We start from the raw sequence: 23248 nt of genomic DNA, 5'->3' as shown, positions 1-23248 counted from the left end.
CTAATTACACCACACCACTACGATGCAATTAAACCAGAAGTGTAGATCAATCAAGCAAGGGTTTAAATGGACATTTAATTGTAATGTTTGATTTTCCATATACCGTTCCTATTAGTAAGTGCATTCTCAAACACTCCAAAGACCGCAAATTAGAGAGACAAGAAAATCAGACACCATTTCAGTTGTGTATAGTGTATTATTGAACAGAAGTCTTCTTTAATATATACATGTTTTACAAGACATTATGTGCACATACAGTAGTTAGCTATGATTTAGAGAAGACTGCACTGTGAAGTAAAAAAATATACAAAACATCAGCCAGCAGGTCTTCAAACAGGGGGATGACTGTCTATGGGATATACCCATAGCACGTAACAGTATGGGATGTAGCCGTAGCCGTATGGGATGTAGCCGTATGGGATGTAGCCGTATGGGATGTAGCCGTATGGGATGTAGCCGTATGGGATGTAGCCGTATGGGATGTAGCCGTATGGGATGTAGCCGTATGGGATGTAGCCGTATGGGATGTAGCCGTATGGGATGTAGCCGTATGGGATGTAGCCGTATGGGATGTAGCCGTATGGGATGTAGCCGTATGGGATGTAGCCGTAGCCGTATGGGATGTAGCCGTAGCCGTATGGGATGTAGCCGTAGCAGTATGGGATGTAGCCGTAGCAGTATGGGATGTAGCCGTAGCAGTATGGGATGTAGCCGTAGCAGTATGGGATGTAGCCGTAGCAGTATGGGATGTAGCCGTAGCAGTATGGGATGTAGCCGTAGCAGTATGGGATGTAGCCGTAGCAGTATGGGATGTAGCCGTAGCAGTATGGGATATAGCCGTAGCAGTATGGGATATAGCCGTAGCAGTATGGGATATAGACGTAGCAGTATGGGATATAGCCGTAGCAGTATGGGATATAGCCGTAGCAGTATGGGTAGTGAAGCTTCATTCAAATTTGGGAGACGCGGGAGCGACAGTCTCAGTTCCCAACACCTCAGAGTTTTTCCCCCACACGGCCGACATGCAATTTATACCGGAGCGATTAATGGTCACAGCACACCAAACACAAAATGATAGCACTTCAGGCGACAAGATTCTCCGGGGGAATCAAGTAGAAAGGCATCCAACGTGCGGTCAGAATGCGTCAAACTCAAATTCACATGTAAGTGACGGTTGAGTTGTCCTACATCTCCCCTGTATAAATGTACCTTATCCGTAAGGGGTAGGTGGGCAGGTGTCAGAGGCAGTAGGACTCAACAGGCAACTCCCCAAGAAGCTCATCAAGGTCATCTGCACAACACAGACAGACAAATTCAATCAAACAAACACACAGGGTGGAGCTGCTGATTGGTTTACCAAGAACATACACTCATATGCATATCCAAGTCCCACCTGCGTCCCAGGACAGGTCCAGTGGTGCAGCAGGCGGGCCCTGTGGAACACTAGAGGAGCCAGCACCAGAGTCTGCAGAGACCTGTGGGGCCTGAACATCCTCTTCACCATCATCATCATCATCATCATCATAGAACAACTCCATCTGAGACACAGGGGCTCCTGGGACACTGTAGGACTGATCAGGTGATTCCAACATTGGCTCCTACATTCAACAGTAGAGTTAGACAAACAAATACAAAACATCTGTCAAGACACCAAGTTTTTTTTCTAGGATAACGACAAGATATCCTCCAGGCCTTGGTCGTGGTCTCTCACCATGTGGAGTGGGGGCAGCTGGGTCTGTGTGGAGGACAGAGTTGAGCCGTCAGGAGGGTAGATCCTCAGGAGGTTGTTGGGTGTCACGTTCAGGTAGTGGTTACGGTGGGACGGAGAGAACACACCCACCTTCATGAAGAGACAACTAATTATGGGTCTACAGCTAACATAGTGCAAAAAATATCAACTTTACACACACAATTTGTTTTAGTGATTATATTGTGAGTAGCTCAAACATTTTGAAGAATACAACAAAAGTTTTGCAATGAAACACTGGTAAATAGTGAGGTGTGGAAGTCCTACCTGTTTGAGCAGCAGTACCGCCCCTGTCTTGAGCTCCCCTAGTCTGTCCTCTAGGAGGCGCCGGTGCACTGTGCCCTGCATCTCTCCTACAGTCAGTCAGACACACATATTACTACTGTGCTCTACCAGTGCAGCCAGAGCAAAACAGCATACCCAGCCACTGTGCTTCTGCATCGCTTGCTTTTTAGGGTTTTAGGCTGGGTATCTGTATAGCACTCTGTGACAACTGTGGATGTAAAAATGGCTGTATAAAATACATGTCAAATCAAATCAAATGCATTTATAAAGCCCTTCTTACATCAGCTGATATCTCAAAGTGCTGTACAGAAACCCAGCCTAAAACCCCAAACAGCAAGCAATGCAGGTGTAGAAGCACGGTGATTGATTCATACCACATGGAGCACACTGATCACATTGTTCCTACTAATGACAACAGTGTAGTAATCAGTGCATCCCCCTCCAGGGGTAATCTGTTGACAGGTAGCACCATGGGCCACACTTCAGCAAGGAAATGCACAGATGACTGAGACTTAATAGTCCGTGATGATCAGCATGTAGCTAATACCCGTTCATTTGATGCTGATCCATAATGATAGAATGACTAATAAGCACAGCACTAAGGTTAAGTATCTACTTTAATAGATCTGCTCAGGAGTCCTCACGCTGGCTCTCCTGAGGCCATGAGGACCTGCTATGTTCAAGCAGTACTCAGAGAGAAATAGAGGAACTGCAAGAAAATGAGAGAAAGCGACAGAAGAATGGAGGAAAGAGGGGCCTAGGGACAATGATACAAACCAGATGTCTTCTACTGAATCACATGGTGTGTGAAGCGAATTCAGGTGAATTCTCAGTGGCGTACACACAAACCGCCAGCCACACACTCACTGCAATGGCTGTGTGACCAGTTATACCTACAAGCACAACCTTACCACCAGTAGGCCTTACCTGTGGGATCCCTGAACACAGCCTTGGCATCAGCGTGTGTGTGGAGGATGCTCTTTAGTACCACAGCCATGTTGGGAACCTTGTTCTTCACCAGCTGTTTCAGGGCTGCCTGAGTGAGTGAGTGAGAGAGACAGAGACAGAGACAGAGACAGAGGAGACAGAGACAGAGACAGAGATACAGAGACAGAGACCTTCGTATTAGAGTACTACAAAACAAGTTCAAACAACTGCCAATCATTAACTTTAATTAATTAAACAGCTCAATTACTCATGCAGAGTTGCCATTAGCAGTGGCACATTAAGACTGTGGAAAAACAACAGAATAACCATTAAGATGATTAATGTGTGATCATGTTTGGGATAATAACTACCAACACCCCAGGCACAGGCCTGTCATTTGTCCTGATTATACTGATAGACCGTCACCACAGAGACAAGGGCCATTAACATGGAGAAAAACACCCCATCAACTTCTATCAGGGAGGCTGCCCTGGGTGCAAAAAAACATGCTCATCAAGTCAAATTATGCAAACGGTGTTACGCAAGTGTTACATTTTTGCACTAGATGATATGGCATTTAAAGCTTCTAACATTAAATATGCTATGTTAAATTATGCATATTGTTGAAGGGTACATAGCCACGCACAGCCTGAACACTGTTAGCCTTTCAGTCACCTTTCATGCCATTTAAGCTACCATAGTCTGTGTAAATTGGATAACGCTATGTGTGCTGGTCACCTTGCGGAGTACCATGGCCACGCTGTAAGAGTGCAGAAAACAGGAGGAGTTCCTTTCGTCCAATCCCATCTCTGCCTTCATCGCTGCCCACGGACCTCCACTGAAATCCTCTTCCTCAGTCTGGGAGCTGGGAACCTGGACAGGTTTGTTACACACACAAACACAGACACATCACAACACATGTTCATAAAGCAACATGATATAATAAATAATGGGCAAAAAAGGTTAATTAATATCATGATACATTCTGTAAATGTATAGGCTACACATCAGTGTGATAGTACCTGACTGGGTGGTCGAGCCATGGCCCCATGTGCAGGTGTCTGAGGAATGGCCACCACAATGTCATCCAGGCTCTGCCCATGGAGCTGCTTTAAGGAGAGAGAATGGAACCCTGCAGTAGCTAAGTATCACAACCAAGCACATTGCTGACTGCTGAGATTAGTTAGACTACAAATAAACAAATAGAGGCAGGTAGGGGCAGAAGCAGAAAGAGACACACCTGTTGTGGTAGGATTCCTGCAGGCCCAGGGAAGCGGCGGGTATTGGGCCGGATGTGGTCAGAACGGGGTCTCTGGGGGGTCTTGTTGGAGTTGGACACCAGCTGAATCAAGTGGTTAGTGAAGACGGGCGTGTGGAGGGAACAGGGGGTGAGACAGGGGGAAGGCATGGGTCCACCAAACCTACTAGAGGGGGCTGGGGAGATGGGGTCAAAAAGGCTGTGTCCCTGAGCAAGAGGTGTAGCCCAGGGCCTCTGTACCTGGGAAGGAAGCCCCCTGATTGGTCTGGGGGTCACAGGCCTGGGGAAAGGGCTGGAGGCCATGGTGAGGCCAGGAAACACTGGGCTCTGGGGTGGAGCTAGGAGGAAAGTAGCACTAGGATCAGGGTGTGGAGAGGGGAAGGGGCCAGGGAATGAGGACCTGTGGAGTATACTACTAATGGGAAGACCAGACGTTTGGTTAGAGGTACTGAATCCTCTCAGACCCACATTGGGCCCAGTTTGAGCACCACCACAGGCTGTGGGCCGTAGTCTTTTGGCTGGGGATACAGATTCATCGCTGGGCTTGGTTAGATCTGCAGCTGGAGCAGTTTCTCGGACCTGAGCCCACGTGCTCATCTGGGGATCACTTTCATCTAGGTCTGCCAGGTCAACATCCCAATCATCAAAGTCATCCTGCGGCGAGGGGGCCTCTTGCTGTCCTGTTGTGTTTGACTTCATCTGTTGAGCTGGTGAGGAGCTCTGTTGGGTAACTGTACACGGTCCCCTACTCAGTGTAGGAAGGTGGAGAGGGGGAAGAGGGAATGAGGGCAATTGTTTAGATGTAGAGAGTTGTCTCAAACCCAAAGCAGCAGACTGTCCTACACTGCTCGGTGTTGCATTCTCTGACCCTGGGCCATTCGACAGGCCCCTATGGGCAAGTATGCCTTCTGTGGATGGTTGATGTGAGTTATTCTGGCCATAGGGCGCAGCAGGAGTTGATGCTGCAGTTGAACGGAGGAAACAGGACTGTGCTGCAGAGGACACTATACTAGCAGACACTGATGGAGCGGACCAGTCCATCTCAAGTAGATCCTAACACACACACACACACACACACACACACACACACACACACACACACACACACACACACACACACACACACACACACACACACACACACAATTGTATAACTCATATTCAAAGAAAGCTAGAGGTGTAATATAAATTCATAAATAAATCGTTTCACAACAGTACTCTACATTACTTGTGATGTCAATCTGAGAATTTGTACAGAAGGCTATAATCTGTCATAACTATCATATCAGCAGGTGGTAATCATTGACTGTGTAAATCAGTTTGCAGCACCTCATCATCGAAGTCCTCCCCAACGTTAAATAATCCATTCCACTTGCAAGTCTGTCGAATAAGAAAGACATCTTCAAATATAGCATCAACTAAGAAAGTGCTAGATGTAAATTACATTTCGCCAACTAGATGGCTGGCTAACACTGTTAGCTACGTGCCAAGCTAGCTAGAAGCTTCTCTCATTTGTAAACTTGTGGCAGCCATCGACCTGAGGACCAGAGCTAGCAAACAAACATGACCTATTCTTACCATAGCAGTCATGCGATCTCGTGTCGAATGTCTTTTCTAACTGTCTATTTACATTGATACATAAGATCAATCGAAAGTGTAGATATAATTTAATTCAGCCATCCAGTACTTGCTACCGTAAAAAAAGTGTAACTTTTCAAGCAAAGCAAGGTGTTGTAAATGTGAGATTGGCACCGCCACGTTCAAGTAGAACGTAATTACGTAATCAATGTTTACGTTGCGTGACGTTCGCGAGATGGGTCGTCACTTGTCGCCACCTGCTGACTATCTCAGTTAATGCAGTTCCCCGAATATCAGATTGCGTTCTATTTATAACAGGCACTAAACTTCTATTGGGGCAACAATATCTTGTGAAAGGACATTTGGACGTGTCTGTAAAACAGGTCATGAAGTAGTCGAAAGAAATTACATTATCCACAACAGCAAATGTACTATATTTTGTATGGTAACTTACTTGAGTTCACATGAAAAAAATCTGAATTCACAGTGGTTACAAGTTCAAGGTGAGTAGAATTCTATATTCACACAACATTGATACTATGTAAATGCAATCTTCAAAGACAAAATAAATTGTTGTCTCTGTTGTCTCTGTCTTGATTTTCATTTACTATTGGCCCATAACAGTAGGTTTTTAGTCAGTGTCTAAGTCAAATTTGCTGCACTGAGTCATGTTGTGTCCACTGTAAGCAACTAAAATTGGAACTGTTTCAAATGTGTTGCTCAAAGACCTCGGTGGGTTGCTTGAGATTCTGCCTCAGCTTTGGGTGTCATGTCCAGGGACACATTTGCCTTCAGCTCAGCCGCCTTGCATTCTCTGAAAGTGGATCAAGAGCTCCAGGACTGGGAGGATAAGCGGCAGGCATTGGCTCACAGGAGGGCCATGAGCCGGCCACCTGTGTCCCGGGCCTCCAGACCCCCTCCCAGACAGCAGCGGGGCCTCCAGGAGATCCGGGTCTATGAGGCCCGATGCAGAGACACCACAATCCACAACACATTCATGTGTGGGGACATGAAGGGAGTGCACACTGTGTTAAAGGACCCCTGCATGGTCAACGCACTGATGGAAACAGTACATGAAGAGATGGTGTGGGCTCCAGAGCTGGGTAGGTGCCAAACGCAGAGAATATAAACTCACTTTTACTGTATGCTTCACTGTTGTCTTTTTGTTAGACCTATCTGTGCCTTTCTTATAGATCTTCCAATCATTCCTCAATCACTGCTCATCGACTCTCTTTATTCTATCCTCTAAACATACCTAAGCCTCTCTGGCTATGAGCATCTGCTAGGTAAATAATGTACATACTCGCCGTCCCTCTGACAGGGATGTGGACCATGAGCTCCAAGATCAAGCAGACATCTGCATTGCGTCTGGCAGCCAGCAAGGGACACTCAGGCTGTGTGGAGGAGCTGTTGTTTCGAGGGGCGGAGGTGGATGCTGACCCTGGTGGTAGCACAGCCCTGCATGATGCCTGTATAGGTGGGTATGACAGCTGTGTCCAGCTGCTGCTAGCCCACGGAGCAGACCCTGACCTGCTGGCAGAAGACGGCAGTGCACCCCTTCACCTCTGCAGCACAGCCCAGACATTTCAGTGAGTGACAGTGCCTTAGCCATACTGACACTATGCCTGGTGATCATTAATATTATTTATAGATAAAGGAATGTTTCAAAAGTTATATGGCAGGTGGGTCTGTTGATGTGGGTGCTAATGAAAGATAAGATCATAAGGTTGTGTCTCTACTCTCTTCAGGTGTGCTGAGCTGCTGGTGACGGGTGGGGCAGAGGTCAATGTGTTCACCAGTGAAACAAAGCTAACGCCCCTCCATGTGGTGGCTCGTCGGGTCTGGAGGAGCATGTGAAGCTCTTTCTGTCCCATGGAGCTGACGTGTCAGCCAGGAACCGTGAGGGGGAGACCCCCCTGAATGCAGCCTGTGCTGGGGCTGAGAGGCCTGCCGAGGCTGGGCGGTACCTCCGCGTGGTCCAGATGCTGCTGGGAGCTGGGGCTGACCCCTGCACTGCAGGCAGGAAACACCACACACCTCTACACAACGCCTGTAGTAACTGCAGCCCACGCATTGCAGAAATTTTGCTACAACATGGAGCCAAAGCAGATGTGCAGAACTGTGCAGGATACACACCCATGGACTGTCTGTTACAGGTGGGGTTAAGGGTGGGCCATATTGGGGGGGGGGGGCAGAGGGAGCTAAGGAAAGTTCTGTGGTCAAAGTGTAAGATCCATTTGGACATAAGGTTATTTAGTTATATTTATAATTTTCATAATCAGTGAGTGGTAGATAAGACAGACTTATTCTCCTGTCTGCAGGTGGTGGAGGACTATCCAGACCAGCATCCTGAGGCTGTAGCACGCTCCCTCCTAAACCACGGGGCCAAGGCCGGTAAAAGCTTGGTATGTCAGGGTGGGCAATTGGAAAAGTGAGTTGGGCCAAGCTGGGTGTAAAAATGCCAGTTGGAGGCTGCATTTGGCCCCATTTAATTAGATTTTATTGGAATGAAATATGTGCACCAGCAAAAGCTTGATTTTATTTCATTTGGGGGCGCTATGAAAATGTTTTAAAGCTAACTCCCTGCAATTCTACGTAGACAAAATATTTTGGGGGGCATGATAATAATAATAACCCACAGATTTCCTCCATATAGATGCTGAAGCTCTGCCTCCTCTCCCCTGCCACTCTGGAGGTAATGCTGAACTGCTATGCTGTTGTCCCTTCCTGTGAGGAATGGATGCAGTCTATCCCTCTTGAGATACATGAGGTTTGTTCTTTCCTCCGTTTTCAGCTCTCTCCTTCACTGCCTGAACCATCTAATGTCCTTCTTCCCTTTCCCTCACCATCGCTCTGTCCCCAGACGCACCAGGGTTTCTTTGACTCTGTGAGGCAGATGACTAGCCAGCCCCGCTCCCTGCAGCACCTGTGCCGCTGTGCTCTGCGCCGCCACTTAGGAAAAGGCATCGACGCAGCTATCAGTAGATTGGACATCCCCAGCTCTCTGATGGAGTATCTACTACTTCGGAATGAAGGGGAGATCCGGTGAATAAAGTGGAACACATGGGACAGAAGCCAAGAGAAAGAATGATTTGAATTTACAATAACTAAAAGAATGGTTGCAATAATTTGTGTTTTCTGTATTAATTTATTAATAAATCAACTTTCTATTTTGCCTATGAAAATGTGATACTATTTTTCTGAACTAATTTATGTTGTATGAATTGTATTTGTATGGACGATTGGTAGGAATGAAAAGACATCTCAGAATGTATTGACAACAACTCAGACTGTATGACTCTCAACTACTTCCCAGGCTGCTTCATCTGCGCAGGTGAAAGCAACCACCCACTACAGGTACACTATTGCTTTCATCTGTACTCTATTTTCAGCACATGAAGGAGAGAGAATGCGAGGAGAGGAAGCCACTTTTTAGTATTTTAGATGTATTTGTTTCCTTGCTTGTGCCCGTTTGCGTGCCAGCTACACACGAGTTGGACGTCCCAAGGATTCCTGAAAGCACTAACCGACCTACGTGCTGGTGGCGTAACGTCATCTGTGTTTATGTGGCCCTCTACTCCAGTTTTATTATCGGGGCTGTGGCTAAATTAGCATGGTAGTATGTCGTCAAACATGATTTGACTACATAGCAGGTAAGCGCACCTCTTATATTCAAATGCGCATATAACTGGTGTGTGCATTTAATAAGAACATCTATAGAAAGCATTTTGACAATGTAGTGAAAGTTAGCAAACGAAGGTCGTCCTTGTTGCTGATACTAGCTAGCTAGCTTACCTAATACCTAGCTAGTAACCTACCAATATGTCTTCTAACGTTAGTATAAACATTGAAAAACATTTTTCATCTGTATCTAGCTAGTTCTTCAACGGATGGACAATGTAGTAGTAAACACATTAGTGACATGTTTTAACTGGGTTGACATTAGTTAGATGGTTAGCTACGGTTTGCTAGCTAACTTTTGTGACAATATTGCCAGGCCATCACTTACGAAACTATAGACGGTTGCTTTGAAGTAGCACTTAATCTCTGTACCTGACAGTTGTAGTACATGTCTCTGTCCCTGACAGTTGTAGTACAGGTCTCTGTCCCTGACAGTTGTAATACAGGTCTCTGTCCCTGACAGTTGTAATACAGGTCTCTGTCCCTGACAGTTGTAATACAGGTCTCTGTCCCTGACAGTTGTAATACAGGTCTTTGTCCCTGACAGTTGTAATACAGGTCTCTGTCCCTGACAGTTGTAGTACAGGTCTCTGTCCCTGACAGTTGTAGTACAGGTCTCTGTCCCTGACAGTTGTAGTACAGGTCTCTGTCCCTGACAGTTGTAATACAGGTCTCTGTCCCTGACAGTTGTAATACAGGTCTCTGTCCCTGACAGTTGTAATACAGGTCTCTGTCCCTGACAGTTGTAATACAGGTCTCTGTCCCTGACAGTTGTAATACAGGTCTCTGTCCCTGACAGTTGTAATACAGGTCTTTGTCCCTGACAGTTGCAATACAGGTCTCTGTCCCTGACAGTTGTAATACAGGTCTCTGCTCATAGGCTTTCTACTCAAATGTATCTATGCACTATTTTCACTTCTCTTTTGCTTTTCAACAGACACTAAGGACAGAGATGGCGGTGTGTGCACTGACAATGGACGGGATGGGAGACGAGGTGGCTGCAGTAAGCGGTGTGTTACTTCTGGTCTTGGCCCTAGTCCTGGCTTGGCTCTCCACGCAAGTGGCAGATCGGGGAGACCACATCCTGAGCACCATACTTACAGTCGGAGCCCACGCCTCTCTAATCGGGCTGGGGGTCCATGACAGTTACAGTGGAGGGCCACCCAGTGCAGACACCCCAGAGCAGCAAACACCTCCACCCTCCCAGGAGAACAAGCCAGAGGAGGGGGAGCCTGGGTCTGAGAGGGAAGATGGTGAGGGAACAGGAGAGGGGGCTGGAGTTGACCTGCTGTTGAATATCCAGGGGAAGAAACCTCAGACACACCAGCCTGATGATGATGAAGATGATGAGGAAGAGGATGACTATGAGGAAGAAGAGAAGGTTCAGAAGCTGAGCTCAGTGGTCTCCTGCACCAGCATTACGGTTCGTTTGAAGTTCCTGAATGACACAGAAGAGGTGGCAGTCCTGAGTCCCCAGGATACAGTGGGTCTACTGAAGAGGTTAGTATGATATGGGAGCTCTCATTATACATTTTCTGTGTTTAACCTTCTTTTTTGATTTATTGAACATGCATGTCTCTCCCATACAGTCTTTCAGAGACATTTCTTTCTCCCCTCTAGTAAGTACTTCTCAGGGCGGGAGCGTCAGATCAAGTTGATCTACCAGGGCCAGCTGCTTCAGGATCCCAAACGGACTCTGCTCTCCCTCAACATCTCTCACAACAGTGTGATCCACTGCCACGTGTCCCAGGTGCTGCGGGAGGCCAGCCCAGAGGAAGCAGCTCGCTCTGGGGCTAGTGGGGGAATCAGGGCTGCAGGCCTGGCTCTGAGCACCAGCAGCCTGGTGGTGCCTGTGTTCGTGGTGATGTTAGCCGTGGTCTGGTACTTCCGCATCAACTACCGTCAGTTCTTCACCGCCCCTGCTACCATCTCCCTGGTGGGAGTCACTGTGTTCTTCAGCTTCCTCATCTTTGGAATGCACAGCCGGTGAGCGGGAGAGGAGGCAGGATGGAAGGGCCCTCATCTGGGCAGGAGAATGAGAAGGAATAACAACTGTGTCAGGAGGATGATTGGAGTCAGGGGGCCTCTGCCTCAGACACCATAGAGCTCAACTGGAATCCTAAGAGTGGGTGTGCCTGTGTTTGTGCATGCACCAGCAAATAGCATAATGTGAGATTGATTGTATGTGCAGAGATTCAAGTTATCTGGAATGTGTGTTTGTTAGTATGAAGCAGAGATAATACTGAGCTGTAATTTTGCTTCTCAGAAAAACATTGAGTGGGTCCAGCTCCTGTTGGTCCTTTATAGGGCAGAACCATCAGCATCACACCCAGAACCACAGGCTGCTTGGTCCACTGTGTCAGCAATATCTTCTGGCCAGTTTGGCTTCACATAGCCTGTTCTGTGTTAGGTTGTTCTCAGAAATTAGGGTCTCTATTCAATCAGATCCGCTTTAGCCGACATAAGTATAGAAGTTGTGTGGGAGGTGGAACTGTGTTAGTGCTGTCGATTCCACTGAGGTGTAATAATTGGAGACTGCGTCTATGATGTCTGCCTTTTGTTTTCAAGGTTATCTACTCACGTTCGCATACGCCAATTCATGTCTGTCTATATCCGGATTGAATCCGGTTTATACAGACCAACATCACATGCACACTAGCACTCAGTGCGCACAGGGAGCAGGGCAGACAGATTAATATAAAATGTTGGCATCAGCTACAAATATTTGAATAATTCAATGGATGTTTTGTGCACAAAGGTGATGACCTAAGTGTCTTATTAGGAATTTTGAAATCTGACTTATCTATGTGGCCGTGTAGGGAAATTGTCCTTCTGGGCTGAGCGTCCGTTAAACTGCAAAACTGTAGCAGTCGAAACCGTGCTTTGCTTTAATTAAATACCACGGAGCCTTGTTTACAAGTTAGAACAATAGAATGTGAGATGTAATCTACACCTCGATGAGGCTGATTAGAAATCTTTATTTTAATTATTTTCAATTTGAGTGTAATTTCTATCTAGCCTACAGGTTCTCGTTCTGAACTTCTAATGCAAGTAGGACAGGCGTGGCTTCGTGATAATGATCAAGAGCAGCCACTCACCCATTTGACAGCTCCAACGCCGTTACACCGCCGACAATTCAGCTATCGCCGGTTAACACTTGATCTGATTGAATCTAGACCTAGGATAATGCAGTTCTTCACATCATGGCCCCATACTCTTTTCATTATATACATGTTAACGTTCCAGAAAGGTTTTGTCTTTTTGTAGTACGTGTTTGAACGAGCAATTAATTTCCTCATTTGCAACGGAAACAAAATGAAGATTATACAACTAACGACTTGACTCGAGAGCAACTTGGAAACCACTTGCTATGTATGGAGTGGTGGTTCTATTTCTACTTTCTTTCCAGTTCTTTGGGAATGAGCTTTCACCTTAGTTATTGTGGACTGTAACTGTCGCCTTATTGCAAGGCAAAACAGTTTGTAAGGATTTTTGTTGCTTGAATTACTCTACACTATCTTTAGTTATTTTAAAACATATAAGTTAATGCATGAAAATAAGCAACATGTTTGGTTTAGAAAATACTGTAAATATGTATTTACTGTACATAGAATGAATGAGATGAAACCACATCGGACACATCAGGATTTCCGTTAGGGAATTTGACACAGACGAGAGGGAAATCTCTTTATCCCTTAAGTTCGATTGTTTTCCTCTGGCTTCAGATTTAAAGACATTCAAACCAATCAGTCCCTGTGTAAAGAGGGAGTATGTCTGATATTGGACAAAATGACAAAACGCAAGAAATCTGAATGACACTTCATTTTACTCAGACAAAGAAACCTCTGTACACATGAGAAACTGAGATATAAAGAAAACCTAGCTGTGCATCACATTAATATACAATTGACATATTTGCACTTGCACACACACGTGCATGAAGAAAGTTTTGGTTTTGTGAAGACACTTTCTATTGCGTCATTTGTCCACAGTCATATTGTTCAGAGACACACAAATAAACAGTTACGCAGCATTAGAAATACAGGCTGTCCTTTAGCCTGTCAGTAAAGAGGGACAAATGAAATGAGCCATACCCAAAATAGGTGTTTTTTCACTTCAAGGTTGATTCTTTTAGGGCACATTAAAGTGATGTCATACTTACTCACTGGCTGAATGTTCTAAATGAAAGCTCAGGGTATATAAGATTCTCCCTAGCAAGTATAGTCTGGTGGGCCTCTCAAACAGGAAGGAATAACAATATATATCAAACTTAACTCGTTAGCTAGAGTAAAACTGAAAATGGCAAGAATAACAGTCTGAAATATCCCATGCAACAGCCATGGCACTTCTGTTGCAAGTGGTGGCGGATTTGAATTCCTACAAGCGCAGAGACAGACTTTGAAAGCAAGTCAAGTGATGCATATTGACCTAGAGTATTATTGAGGAAAAAAAGCAGGTTGACTATACTATAGCATTATTCAACAGGAAGCAATGCGAGATCTACAACTTGTATAGAGTGAGATTGTGATTTGCAGCAGAAGCAGGTTGTAGAAACTTCAGACTGAGTATGAAACAGTAAAGATAGACAGGGAAGAAGCACTGTTTAGCATTAAGCTGTGTATGGTAGAGAGGTTACCATGTATGTATACAGTATCCAATTAAATCATGATTCTTTTACATAGGCCATCATACCACATGTATCGGTATACAAAAACACACTGGCTCACTCCATGATACATGTCAACATCTGCATTTACAATTTACTGAGTGCAGACATTATATAAACCAAAAAAGTGAAATATTCTAAATAACACATACTGATTCAACCACAATGGCACATTCAGAGATGCATAGTAATCTGAAAACAAATGAAATCACACACACAGGCCCACAACATGGAAAACAGTCAACTTTACACAACAAACATTCATACACACATACACCAATGTGCAATAAAATGCTAGTACGGATAAAGTCACCATCAAGTACCCCAATACTGGTGAGACAACAAGATGGCACTGACATCCCCCACCACATTAATAACAAAGCTGTAGTCGTAAGGTGATGCAATTAGTCCACAAGTCTCCTCCTAAACAGAGACAGAGTCAAAAAGAAAGCAATGTTTTCAGGAGAAAACAGATCAGAGTGCAAAAAAGCGGAGTGTGATTGGTCCATGTCTGAATCCTAAATCACTGATTAACAAAGACACAATTAAAGTGAACAATCAATGACCCATGTTTCTTTATAACTGGAATTGCAAAATATTGTCTTCAACAACAACTAAGAATTGTGTTCAAATGAAGGTGCTGTGTCCATTTATGAATAAAGAGAAGTTACAACCCCTGGGCTAATCAGAGCTGATATTAATGTGTGAGTGAGTGGATGTGAGTTAATGGGTTATCATCTGCACCTCTGTTAGGTATGAGACCATGACTTGTCTGGATGAAGCTTGGTTCAGAATTCCATGTCACCCTCCAGTCACCTTCCTGGGTACGGTGGGACTACCCTAGTTTATGTTGTCATAGATACTGGGGGCAGGGGGAACAGGAAGTTTGGGCTTCTTCTTTCTGTTGGATAGGCCTACTAGACTACTCTGGGAGCTACTGCCCCCTCCACTCCCACTGCCGCCTCCTCCTCCTCCTGTGCTGTTTAGGCCAAGAGACGTCTTCTTCTTCTTGGGCTTCTTAGAGTCTGAGTTGTTGGTGCCTGGGAGAGAGATCGAGAGCAGAGCATGAGATGAGACCAACTTTCACTGTAATGAACGTACAGAATGTGGACCCGAATTCAGTTCTCTTACTGGCTTTGGAGGAGGCTGAATCGGAGGGGGAGATGTCTGAGGATCCATCCCACTGTAGGCGACTCATGAGAACCTGTCCGTCTGAGGCGTCGTAGCAGTCACTCTCCACCATTGTGTCTGCATCGGGCAGAGACGACCTGACAGAGACAACAGCCGCTCAGATCAGACCAGCCACTGAGATAGCAGCAGGACACATGGTGGAGCCATTCAAACTGCCATACAGCACACCTACTGTAGTACACATCCAGGCCATACAGTTGGCCCCATGAGTGCTCATACAGTAGCTAACTAACATAGTCCACCCTCAATGATAAGGCCTGTCCATCTAACTGGCACAAAACATCCACAATAAATACATAGTCATTCAATACAACTCCTCAAGCAAACACCTGTACATTTAGGGACACCACAGGCACCAATCAAGATAAAATATATCAGTTCTAGGAATAAACCAGTCAGAACCAATGGAGGTCTGAGGGGCGGGGGAGGGGCACACTCACGCGGACGGCCCCAGGAGGAACACCCTGACGGCCCTCCTCTGTTCGTCCGTGTGCTGGGGGCACCGCTGGGACCTGGCAGGGACACAACGTGGCATTACAAACACCTGAGAAACACCTGCCCACAATGCACAGTGGCCCCGCCTACTCAGGGCCACGGCAGAGACAAGAGTGTGAGAGACAGAAACAGACACTGCCAGTGACCAATCAGATGATGGGTCCGGTGTCAGAGTTTGGAGGTTAGAGATTAATGTTTGCTCACTGACAGTGTCCAGTTAGTCTCTCACCACGTAAGGCAGGCAGTGTCCAATCAGGGTCTTACATAGTCCAATTGGAAAATATCTGTTGTTAAGTCCAATCAAATATGAATTGTTTCACTAATTTTACACAGTTTGGTATTATACTGAACAAAAATATAAACGCAACAACTTCAAAGGTTTTACAGTTCATAGAAGGAAATCAGGCCCTAATCTATGGATTTCACATAACTGGGCAGGGGCGCAGGCATGGGTGGGCCGACTGTAGGTCCACCCACTGGGGAGCCAGAATGAGTTTCCCCCCCCACAAAAGGGCTTTATTACAGACAGAAATACTTTTCAAATGCCCACCAACAGGGATGTAAACACATTAATACACACAATAAGCTTTTTGTGCGTATGGAACATTTCTAGGATATTTTATTTCAGCTCATGAAAAATGGGACCAACACTTTACATGTTTAGTTTATATTTTTGTTCAGTATACATTTAAAAGAAAATTAGCCAATAACTGACCCCAATCATCTAATAAATACTGTATGTTATAAAGGAAATGGAAAATAATTGAGAATCATAGAGTTGCCACTTGTGTACCCCAAACATCAGTCCCAACTACACATGATCACAACACACCAATGAAACTGATCATGTTAAAGGTCTCACGGAAACAACATGCAGAACAGTAACCATGAGTGTCTGTTGGCAGCCTCCATAATGGAGTTGGGCCACAGGTTTACCACTTGTCCGGAACACACGTCATTCAAGTCACGGAAGACCTTCCTGACTAGCTAGTTTAAACACCTCTGAGAACCTGGTAAGGTCCATAGTAAGGGGCAGGCTGAGGGATGGACACAGGACATAGTGACATTGACATCAAACTTCCAGGAAGATGTCTGTCTGGCACAGTACAACCCTGAATGGCTCATGATCATAAATCAGCAACTTTGACTCAAGCTAACATCTAGTGCCAGCGCTTGAGAAACAAAATGTATTAATGAGTTTGTGTGATAAAGGTATGTGTGCGCACTCCGTGTAGCTGATAGGACGTTAGGTGGAAATGACAAGACTATTAGAGGTGCATGTGCTGTGTCTGCGTGCAGAGTAATCACTACCTGGTGCACATCTTCTTGGTGTGCTCCGAGATCACTCCACATTGCTGCAGACAGGGGGCAGTGTAGTTAGAGAAGCCAGTCATACACACCGCTGATAAATCTCTTGAGATTTTAGATGTGATCCGATATACAGTTAGACTTGTGGATGGATGGTAGAATGGATAAATGAAAATGACTCACTGTTGTCAACAGAGACCTCAGTTCGTCAGGGCCTAAAGTTTCGTAATTGATGCCAGTGTTATAGTTGTACTGCAGTGAGGGAGAGAAAACGATAACAGACATCAACACACTAATAGATATGTAGGTGTGAACCATCAGAAAAATGGATTCTGGTTACCTTGTATGGATCTGCATTGACACTATTACTAAGCTCCCCTGAAAAAGAGAACAGCATATGATCTATCAGTCTACTTGCCACTGACTCCCAAAGACACAGATGATGCACCCAACCACCACCAACCATGAAATACAGCAGTGATTACATTTAGTGCAATATCCACAATATTACATGTCACAAACAATTGATTCCTATGTCTGAGAAAAAATACGTAAAATGTACAGTTTATGACGGGATGAAGCAAAGGTCTCTCTAGCTATTGACCAGTGAGGTAAGAGATCATAATTGATTATTATATACGTGCTGCAAAAGCAAGCATATTTATGCATAAGCATAAGGCAAAATATATTTGAATGGTTTAATCAATCTGTGATTGAAATTGAGCAGCACTTTAAGGGCCAAAGCCACAAATGACAGGTCGATCAAACTGGTGTGGATTGAGTTCAGGTCATTTATTACATTGGAACATCCTTGACGCTCCATAGAAGATAGCAGCACCGTTTCACAAGAAATATGGACAATCAGGAAATCAAGAATCAATGAAGACATGATACAAAACGACAAAAAATAATAATAATAATGCAAACAAAAGCATGAATATGTCAAGTAGATAATGGATAGGATAATGCACAAGAGGACTTGTTGAGTCACCTGAGAAACTAAGAGATAAGCAGCTGGTCTGCTTTAGAGACCTGACTGTAGTCTATCATTACCGGGACCAGACTATCATCTGACATGATTTTTTCACTCAAGTGTTGAACTAGTTAAACAATATATAACACAATACAGAAAATAAATTGATATATTACATACAAAGAACTGAAAACTGGAGGCTGAACTGTGATTTATTGCACACAATTGTCAGCTTCCTGTAAGTCATTCTCAGCTCATTAGCTTTGCACCATGATCCATGTCAAATTAAAATCATCAAGCAAACAGGAGACTGTGGAGCACAAAGTGTCGGCCTTTGCCTGATATCTTAATTGCTGCTTCTGATCCTTTTCATACTGTACTACGTCTGTATTCTGCTAACATTGTGCTTTTGACCTGGATTTAAGCAGCAGACTCCTTCAATGGCCATCTATCGTGAAGAATCCAGAAGGCCACATTAACATTCTCAATAGAGGATTTTGGAGATACCCTGGGTCTCTGCCAAGGTTAATTTCCTTAGGAATGAAAGTTCAAACTCCAGGCACACTTTTCCTGATATACTATCCCCAAAACGGCAGGGTTCTTTCCCAGATTCTTCTCGGGTTGACCTTTGACCCTAAATTGAAGTGGGGGAGGGCATTATAGAGCTGGCCTGGCAGTAATCAGCCCCTTCCGATCACTGAGGAAATGCATCATCTCTCAACGGCACGCACGGAGCTTCCTGATCTGCAACAAGGCTTTGGCCCCAGCAATACTGAAACGACCAGAGTGTAAAACATCCCCAACCATTCAACCAACTACTCTAAAACTTTCACGCACACAAACACACACAAAGTATGGCCATAAATTGGGTGTATTCAGGAGTGGGCTTTATGTTCGACTTCACCTACACACTTCCATTTCAAGGCTACAGAGAGTCTGGACTCTAGAACATTCCCACAACTCCCGACAACCAAAATACCATGAGACCATACACATATAATATTCTGTATATCCGAATGCATTGTATAAGCAGAAATGTATGCAATTTAGTATGAATATCAGTGTGAATTTCAGTAAAATAAATGCTGATTGAGAAATTATATTGACAAATGACATAAAAAAAAAAAAAAGGACAATCTGCAGTTGCTACATCCATTTTAGGACTTATAAATTAATGATATATACCCATTGATTCTTGAAGAATATAACTTAAACTGTCATACCCCATCAGAACTTAAATGTAAATGTAGAACTTGTTGTACTCCAATGTTTGTTAACAAAACACTATACAGCCTCAAAACTATAACTTTGATATCACGATGGTCAGTCCTTGCATCCATTGCTCTTCCTATTCATTTGAGTGGCAAAAAAAATTATTGCACAATCCCTCAGCTTTTTACAGAATAAGGGGCGGGGACAATGCCTTGTTATTGTTTTAACTACTGATTGCCACTAGGATTAAAAAATAAAAATGCCATTCTAATCATGTGTTTCAATTGGAAAATATTTACATTCCAGAATGGAAATGCATTATGCAGTCAGGATTCAGTAAATGTAAATGACACACAGCTTATAGTTTGTCACTTCACCTGCATCTTACATGGGTTCTAAGAGGTAACGTAAACTCACTCACATTTGTACATCACCTTGGTCCTTACAATTGACCTTATTTTAGCGCACCAAAAACGTAATACTTCCAGATCAACTGTAATGTCAATACCATTGTAAAGCACAATTTCTCCCCTTTGCAACAGAATCAATTACATGACCCCCACGCTGCCCGTTTCTGCGTAATTCAACAAGGCAATGAGTTGTCGGGTCTTTAAAAAAATGGCGGGTGGGGAAGCAAAACTAATGCGTGATAGTGAGAAGGAGAGATGTTGTTTGGGAAAATTGCTTTTTTTCCACTCGATCTGTCCAACTTATCACCTTATCGCCTCTAAAATGTAAATAAAACACTATAAAGAGTTTATATAATGTGTCATTACATACCTATTTGAAGGTTTGTGTCGAATTTGAATCAGGTTTTTAGGGCGGCGCTAAAGTGATCTTAGAAGTAAACAGCGGCTTTGAGAATGATGATCGCATGCAATGATGACGCAAAAAATGACTAGGTATCCCCCCCTTACCCCCGTCACTGTCCATTTCTTGTTTTTAAAGGATGAAGTGCTACACCTGGTGGAGAGAGATTGTAAGACATAAATAGTTGCTTTATGCGTGCTGTACGTTACAGACACGTCACGATGTAACGGAGGGTCTGTTTTTTCTACAATACTATAGAGCCATTACCATGTTGATCAACGCTTGAATAGAAACGTAGTTCACACCCCCGATTTTGAAGTCAACACTGTCGCTACAGTCCCATTAGTTTTCTTTGTAGCCTCGTTTGAATGTTGCGGTTGCGCACATTTGTACGGAATGGGGTGAGTTTACGTTATACTCACCATTTTTATGCTTTACAGATTTTGATCTTCTGGGTGAATTTGGATTCTAAGGAAATAATACACAAAGAGAGAAGAACTGTCAATTTAGATTCACACTGATCTAGATTAACATATCACAAACAACTAGCGAAGCATGCAACAGGAAAAGTGAAGCAAACACCCCTTGATCCAATTGAATTTGTCAAACAAATCTAAAATATTCATCCTTGCCATGCTTGTAAGCAGAAAGTAGGTCTGTGACAATACCAGTATGGCAACAAAAAAAATCTAACACAAAGCACAGCAAACTATTTGGTCCTTTAAAAAGCTGCCGTTTGTAAAATTTGCACGATAGCTTGTAAAATAAATAAATGTGACTGGATAACAACTTAATGATGTTTGTTTCCAACATTGGGGATGTTTTCCTAAAGAAGTTTCCTTGCCACGATACTAACGAGTAATGCGATACTGGTATCATCCCGGCCTTAGCAGAAAGGACAGAGGGATACCAGAAATCCTTAAGGTTATTTTTTTATCTATTGGCCTCGTTGCAATTACATGTGGACAAAAACACAACATACAAAACATGAATAAATATCTCCACAGCAATGAAACTTACCAAAGGTACATGTTGTTTCAAAGAATGTAAAAATACCTTATCTGACTTTCTCTTCTTAGCTGCAGAGGGAAAATAGAGGGGAGTAAGACAAGCATAGATGTGCTTGTTCAGCTAGTCACAAAAAAACATTCAGACAGAGATTCACACTTGTTAAATTCTCACCTTTTTTTTCTGAGCCATACGACCAGTCATTGTCATTGACGTCATCATTGTCTTCCTGATCACTCTCTGATTTGTTGTTCATGTTGTTACTGCTTGCTATTCTGTTGACCAATATCAAGAAAAATATCAGAATTGCCCATTCACTTGAGGAATGTATTGGTTGGTTTTCTATGTCACATTGTAGTGTAGTGTCCACGTCCATGTCCAGTGCCCCTTGCTGACCTGCGGTTGGCGATGCGGCTGCTGTTGCGCCCCATGCCCAAGCATTTCTCCAGATGAGGGGCAAAGCGGGACGCAGCAATGCTCCGGTTGCAGTTCGGACACACACATTCCTTGTTTTTCCACTGATTGTACACTTGCCCGAAAATGTCCACTCCTGGTTGGTCAACGATTTCTACAGAGCAGGGCGAGAACATACATGAAAGATAAACTAACAAATTAAAGGCAGAGATGAACCAGATAACCAGACCCAGGAGAAAGCACTTAGGTCCTAACCGAAGTCCTTCATGCTTTCTTGGTCAGTGTCATCCAGGAAGAAGTAGCCCTGTTTGACAGCACGATGCACCTCGAAACACAGGCCCAAACAGGCGTCCTCCACCAGGTCCGAGTAGATGTCCTGAGCCAAGGCCTGTGGAGGGCAGCAAAAAATAAAGCAGAGTCACAAAGGAAAGGAAACTACATGAGCAACTTCCTGTTTTAAAGCAGGACAACTACCACCAAACATGATAGGATGGTGAAAGTGTAGTCCACTACTCACCTCTAGCTTGGTGTTGTCCAGGCCCGACAGAGACATATCCTCCATTTTCATTTGCAAAGGTTTAAGGGCGAATCACTGCCTTCTACATGGCACAGCTATGGGGGACAACAGAGCTGAAAACAGGAAATACACACATTTAGTGATTTAATATAACTCATTCAAACAATAAAAAAAATAGTGATGAGACAAGAGATTATCCATTTATTGGACAAAACACCACGAAAGTCCCAGAGTGAGACTGAATCAACACTTACAAAGGAGCACCGACACTCAGTTGAGACCTCTTCTTCGCCAATAGTTGGCAGAGGTGACTGCCTGATATTGTTTTGGTTAGCTGTTGAAACAAATAAATTTCACTGAATTAGTCAATTTGGTGTCGCGGCTACACAATACAAGACAGAACAAAAACGAAAGTAAAGCCAGAACAGTTGTATTGTCTAGAGAGAACATTAAGACACGGCTAGCCACTACGTGCTAGCTTGCACTAACGTTCGAAATTAGCTAGGATAGAACGCAGTAACAACTGAAAACAAATATTTTCCTTATATCTGCTACCGATAGCAAAAACATAGCTAGCTAACAAATCAGCTCATTGTACATAATCTTACTAATAAGGGTACGTACAATTATTTCAATGATTTCTTTACAGAAAATATCATACTGGTCAGCTCGCACTCACCATCAACGACCAATCTATGATTGAACCGTTAGCCGTTACAGTTTAGCTGGACATTGACAAGAGATTATTTTGCTACATTGTATCTAGCTAGGATGATACATGTTGTTGTAGCTATTAACTAGTCATTAAAATGTGATCCAGCAGAGCAGTCAAAGGGAAATGATAAGAAAATGTAAAAAGAGGCTGCCATTTTCTTTCCTAACAGACATTACTAAACGATCACCGAGGTTCGCCGTGCCGTATTACTTGGCCTAAAGTAGGGAAAAAATGTCAGAGAAAGGAAATTAACTTCTAAACAACTCAAGTGACTGTACTTAAGTGCATACATTTAATTTATAATTGGATATGCAATAATTAAATAGAAAAAACATCGGATGTCTGGATCCGCCCCCTCTCGCGAATGGCCATTTATGTTATTGACGGAAAGGGAAGAGGTGAAATAATCACGGTGATCGTTTATCGATTATTTCTCATGAAACAAACAAACCACAGATTGGGG

General features: G+C 43.9%; 3 protein-coding genes and 1 pseudogene across 7 annotated transcripts; 2 read left to right on the top strand and 2 right to left on the bottom strand.

The window, feature by feature from the left end:
* Positions 1–176: 176 nt before the first annotated feature.
* LOC129833513 (homologous recombination OB-fold protein-like) lies at positions 177–5975 on the bottom strand. Of its 2 annotated transcripts, none has more exons than XM_055898165.1 (10): positions 5796–5975; positions 5547–5597; positions 4200–5270; positions 3982–4068; positions 3698–3832; positions 2960–3068; positions 2015–2100; positions 1712–1840; positions 1394–1598; positions 177–1291 (listed from the first exon to the last, which is right to left on the bottom strand). In XM_055898165.1, the coding sequence occupies exons 1-10, from the start codon at positions 5805–5807 to the stop codon at positions 1239–1241; spliced, it is 1938 nt and encodes a 645-aa protein (XP_055754140.1). In that variant the 5' UTR covers positions 5808–5975; the 3' UTR covers positions 177–1238. The 2 variants fall into 2 exon arrangements, with proteins under 2 accessions (XP_055754140.1, XP_055754141.1); XM_055898166.1 differs by having other exon boundaries at positions 3982–4065.
* A 198-nt stretch (positions 5976–6173) lies between these two features.
* On the top strand, positions 6174–9047 carry LOC129833510 (ankyrin repeat and SOCS box protein 16-like; annotated as a pseudogene).
* Positions 9048–9273: 226 nt separating this feature from the next.
* LOC129833512 (transmembrane and ubiquitin-like domain-containing protein 1) lies at positions 9274–14819 on the top strand. The gene is made up of 3 exons (XM_055898164.1): positions 9274–9448; positions 10414–10976; positions 11097–14819. The coding sequence occupies exons 2-3, from the start codon at positions 10429–10431 to the stop codon at positions 11464–11466; spliced, it is 918 nt and encodes a 305-aa protein (XP_055754139.1). The 5' UTR covers positions 9274–9448; positions 10414–10428; the 3' UTR covers positions 11467–14819.
* On the bottom strand, positions 13284–23136 carry LOC129833511 (ataxin-7-like protein 3). Of its 4 annotated transcripts, none has more exons than XM_055898159.1 (14): positions 22750–23136; positions 22325–22404; positions 22071–22183; positions 21809–21941; positions 21536–21707; positions 21314–21414; positions 21152–21210; positions 20554–20599; positions 17477–17514; positions 17320–17388; positions 17140–17183; positions 15774–15845; positions 15274–15410; positions 13284–15182 (listed from the first exon to the last, which is right to left on the bottom strand). In XM_055898159.1, exons 3-14 carry the CDS (start codon positions 22119–22121, stop codon positions 14983–14985), a joined length of 1122 nt encoding a protein of 373 aa, XP_055754134.1. In that variant the 5' UTR covers positions 22122–22183; positions 22325–22404; positions 22750–23136; the 3' UTR covers positions 13284–14982. The 4 variants fall into 4 exon arrangements, with proteins under 4 accessions (XP_055754134.1, XP_055754135.1, XP_055754136.1 ...); XM_055898160.1 differs by having other exon boundaries at positions 21188–21210; positions 22750–23132; XM_055898161.1 differs by lacking the exon at positions 15774–15845.
* Between the last annotated feature and the right edge of the window lie 112 nt (positions 23137–23248).

This window comes from Salvelinus fontinalis, chromosome 34 (assembly GCF_029448725.1).
Source record: "Salvelinus fontinalis isolate EN_2023a chromosome 34, ASM2944872v1, whole genome shotgun sequence".
In the NCBI taxonomy this organism is placed as follows: Eukaryota; Metazoa; Chordata; class Actinopteri; order Salmoniformes; family Salmonidae; genus Salvelinus; species Salvelinus fontinalis.
The sequence above is the reverse complement of the archived record's forward strand: the minus strand, read 5'-3'. Positions and strand labels throughout refer to the sequence as shown.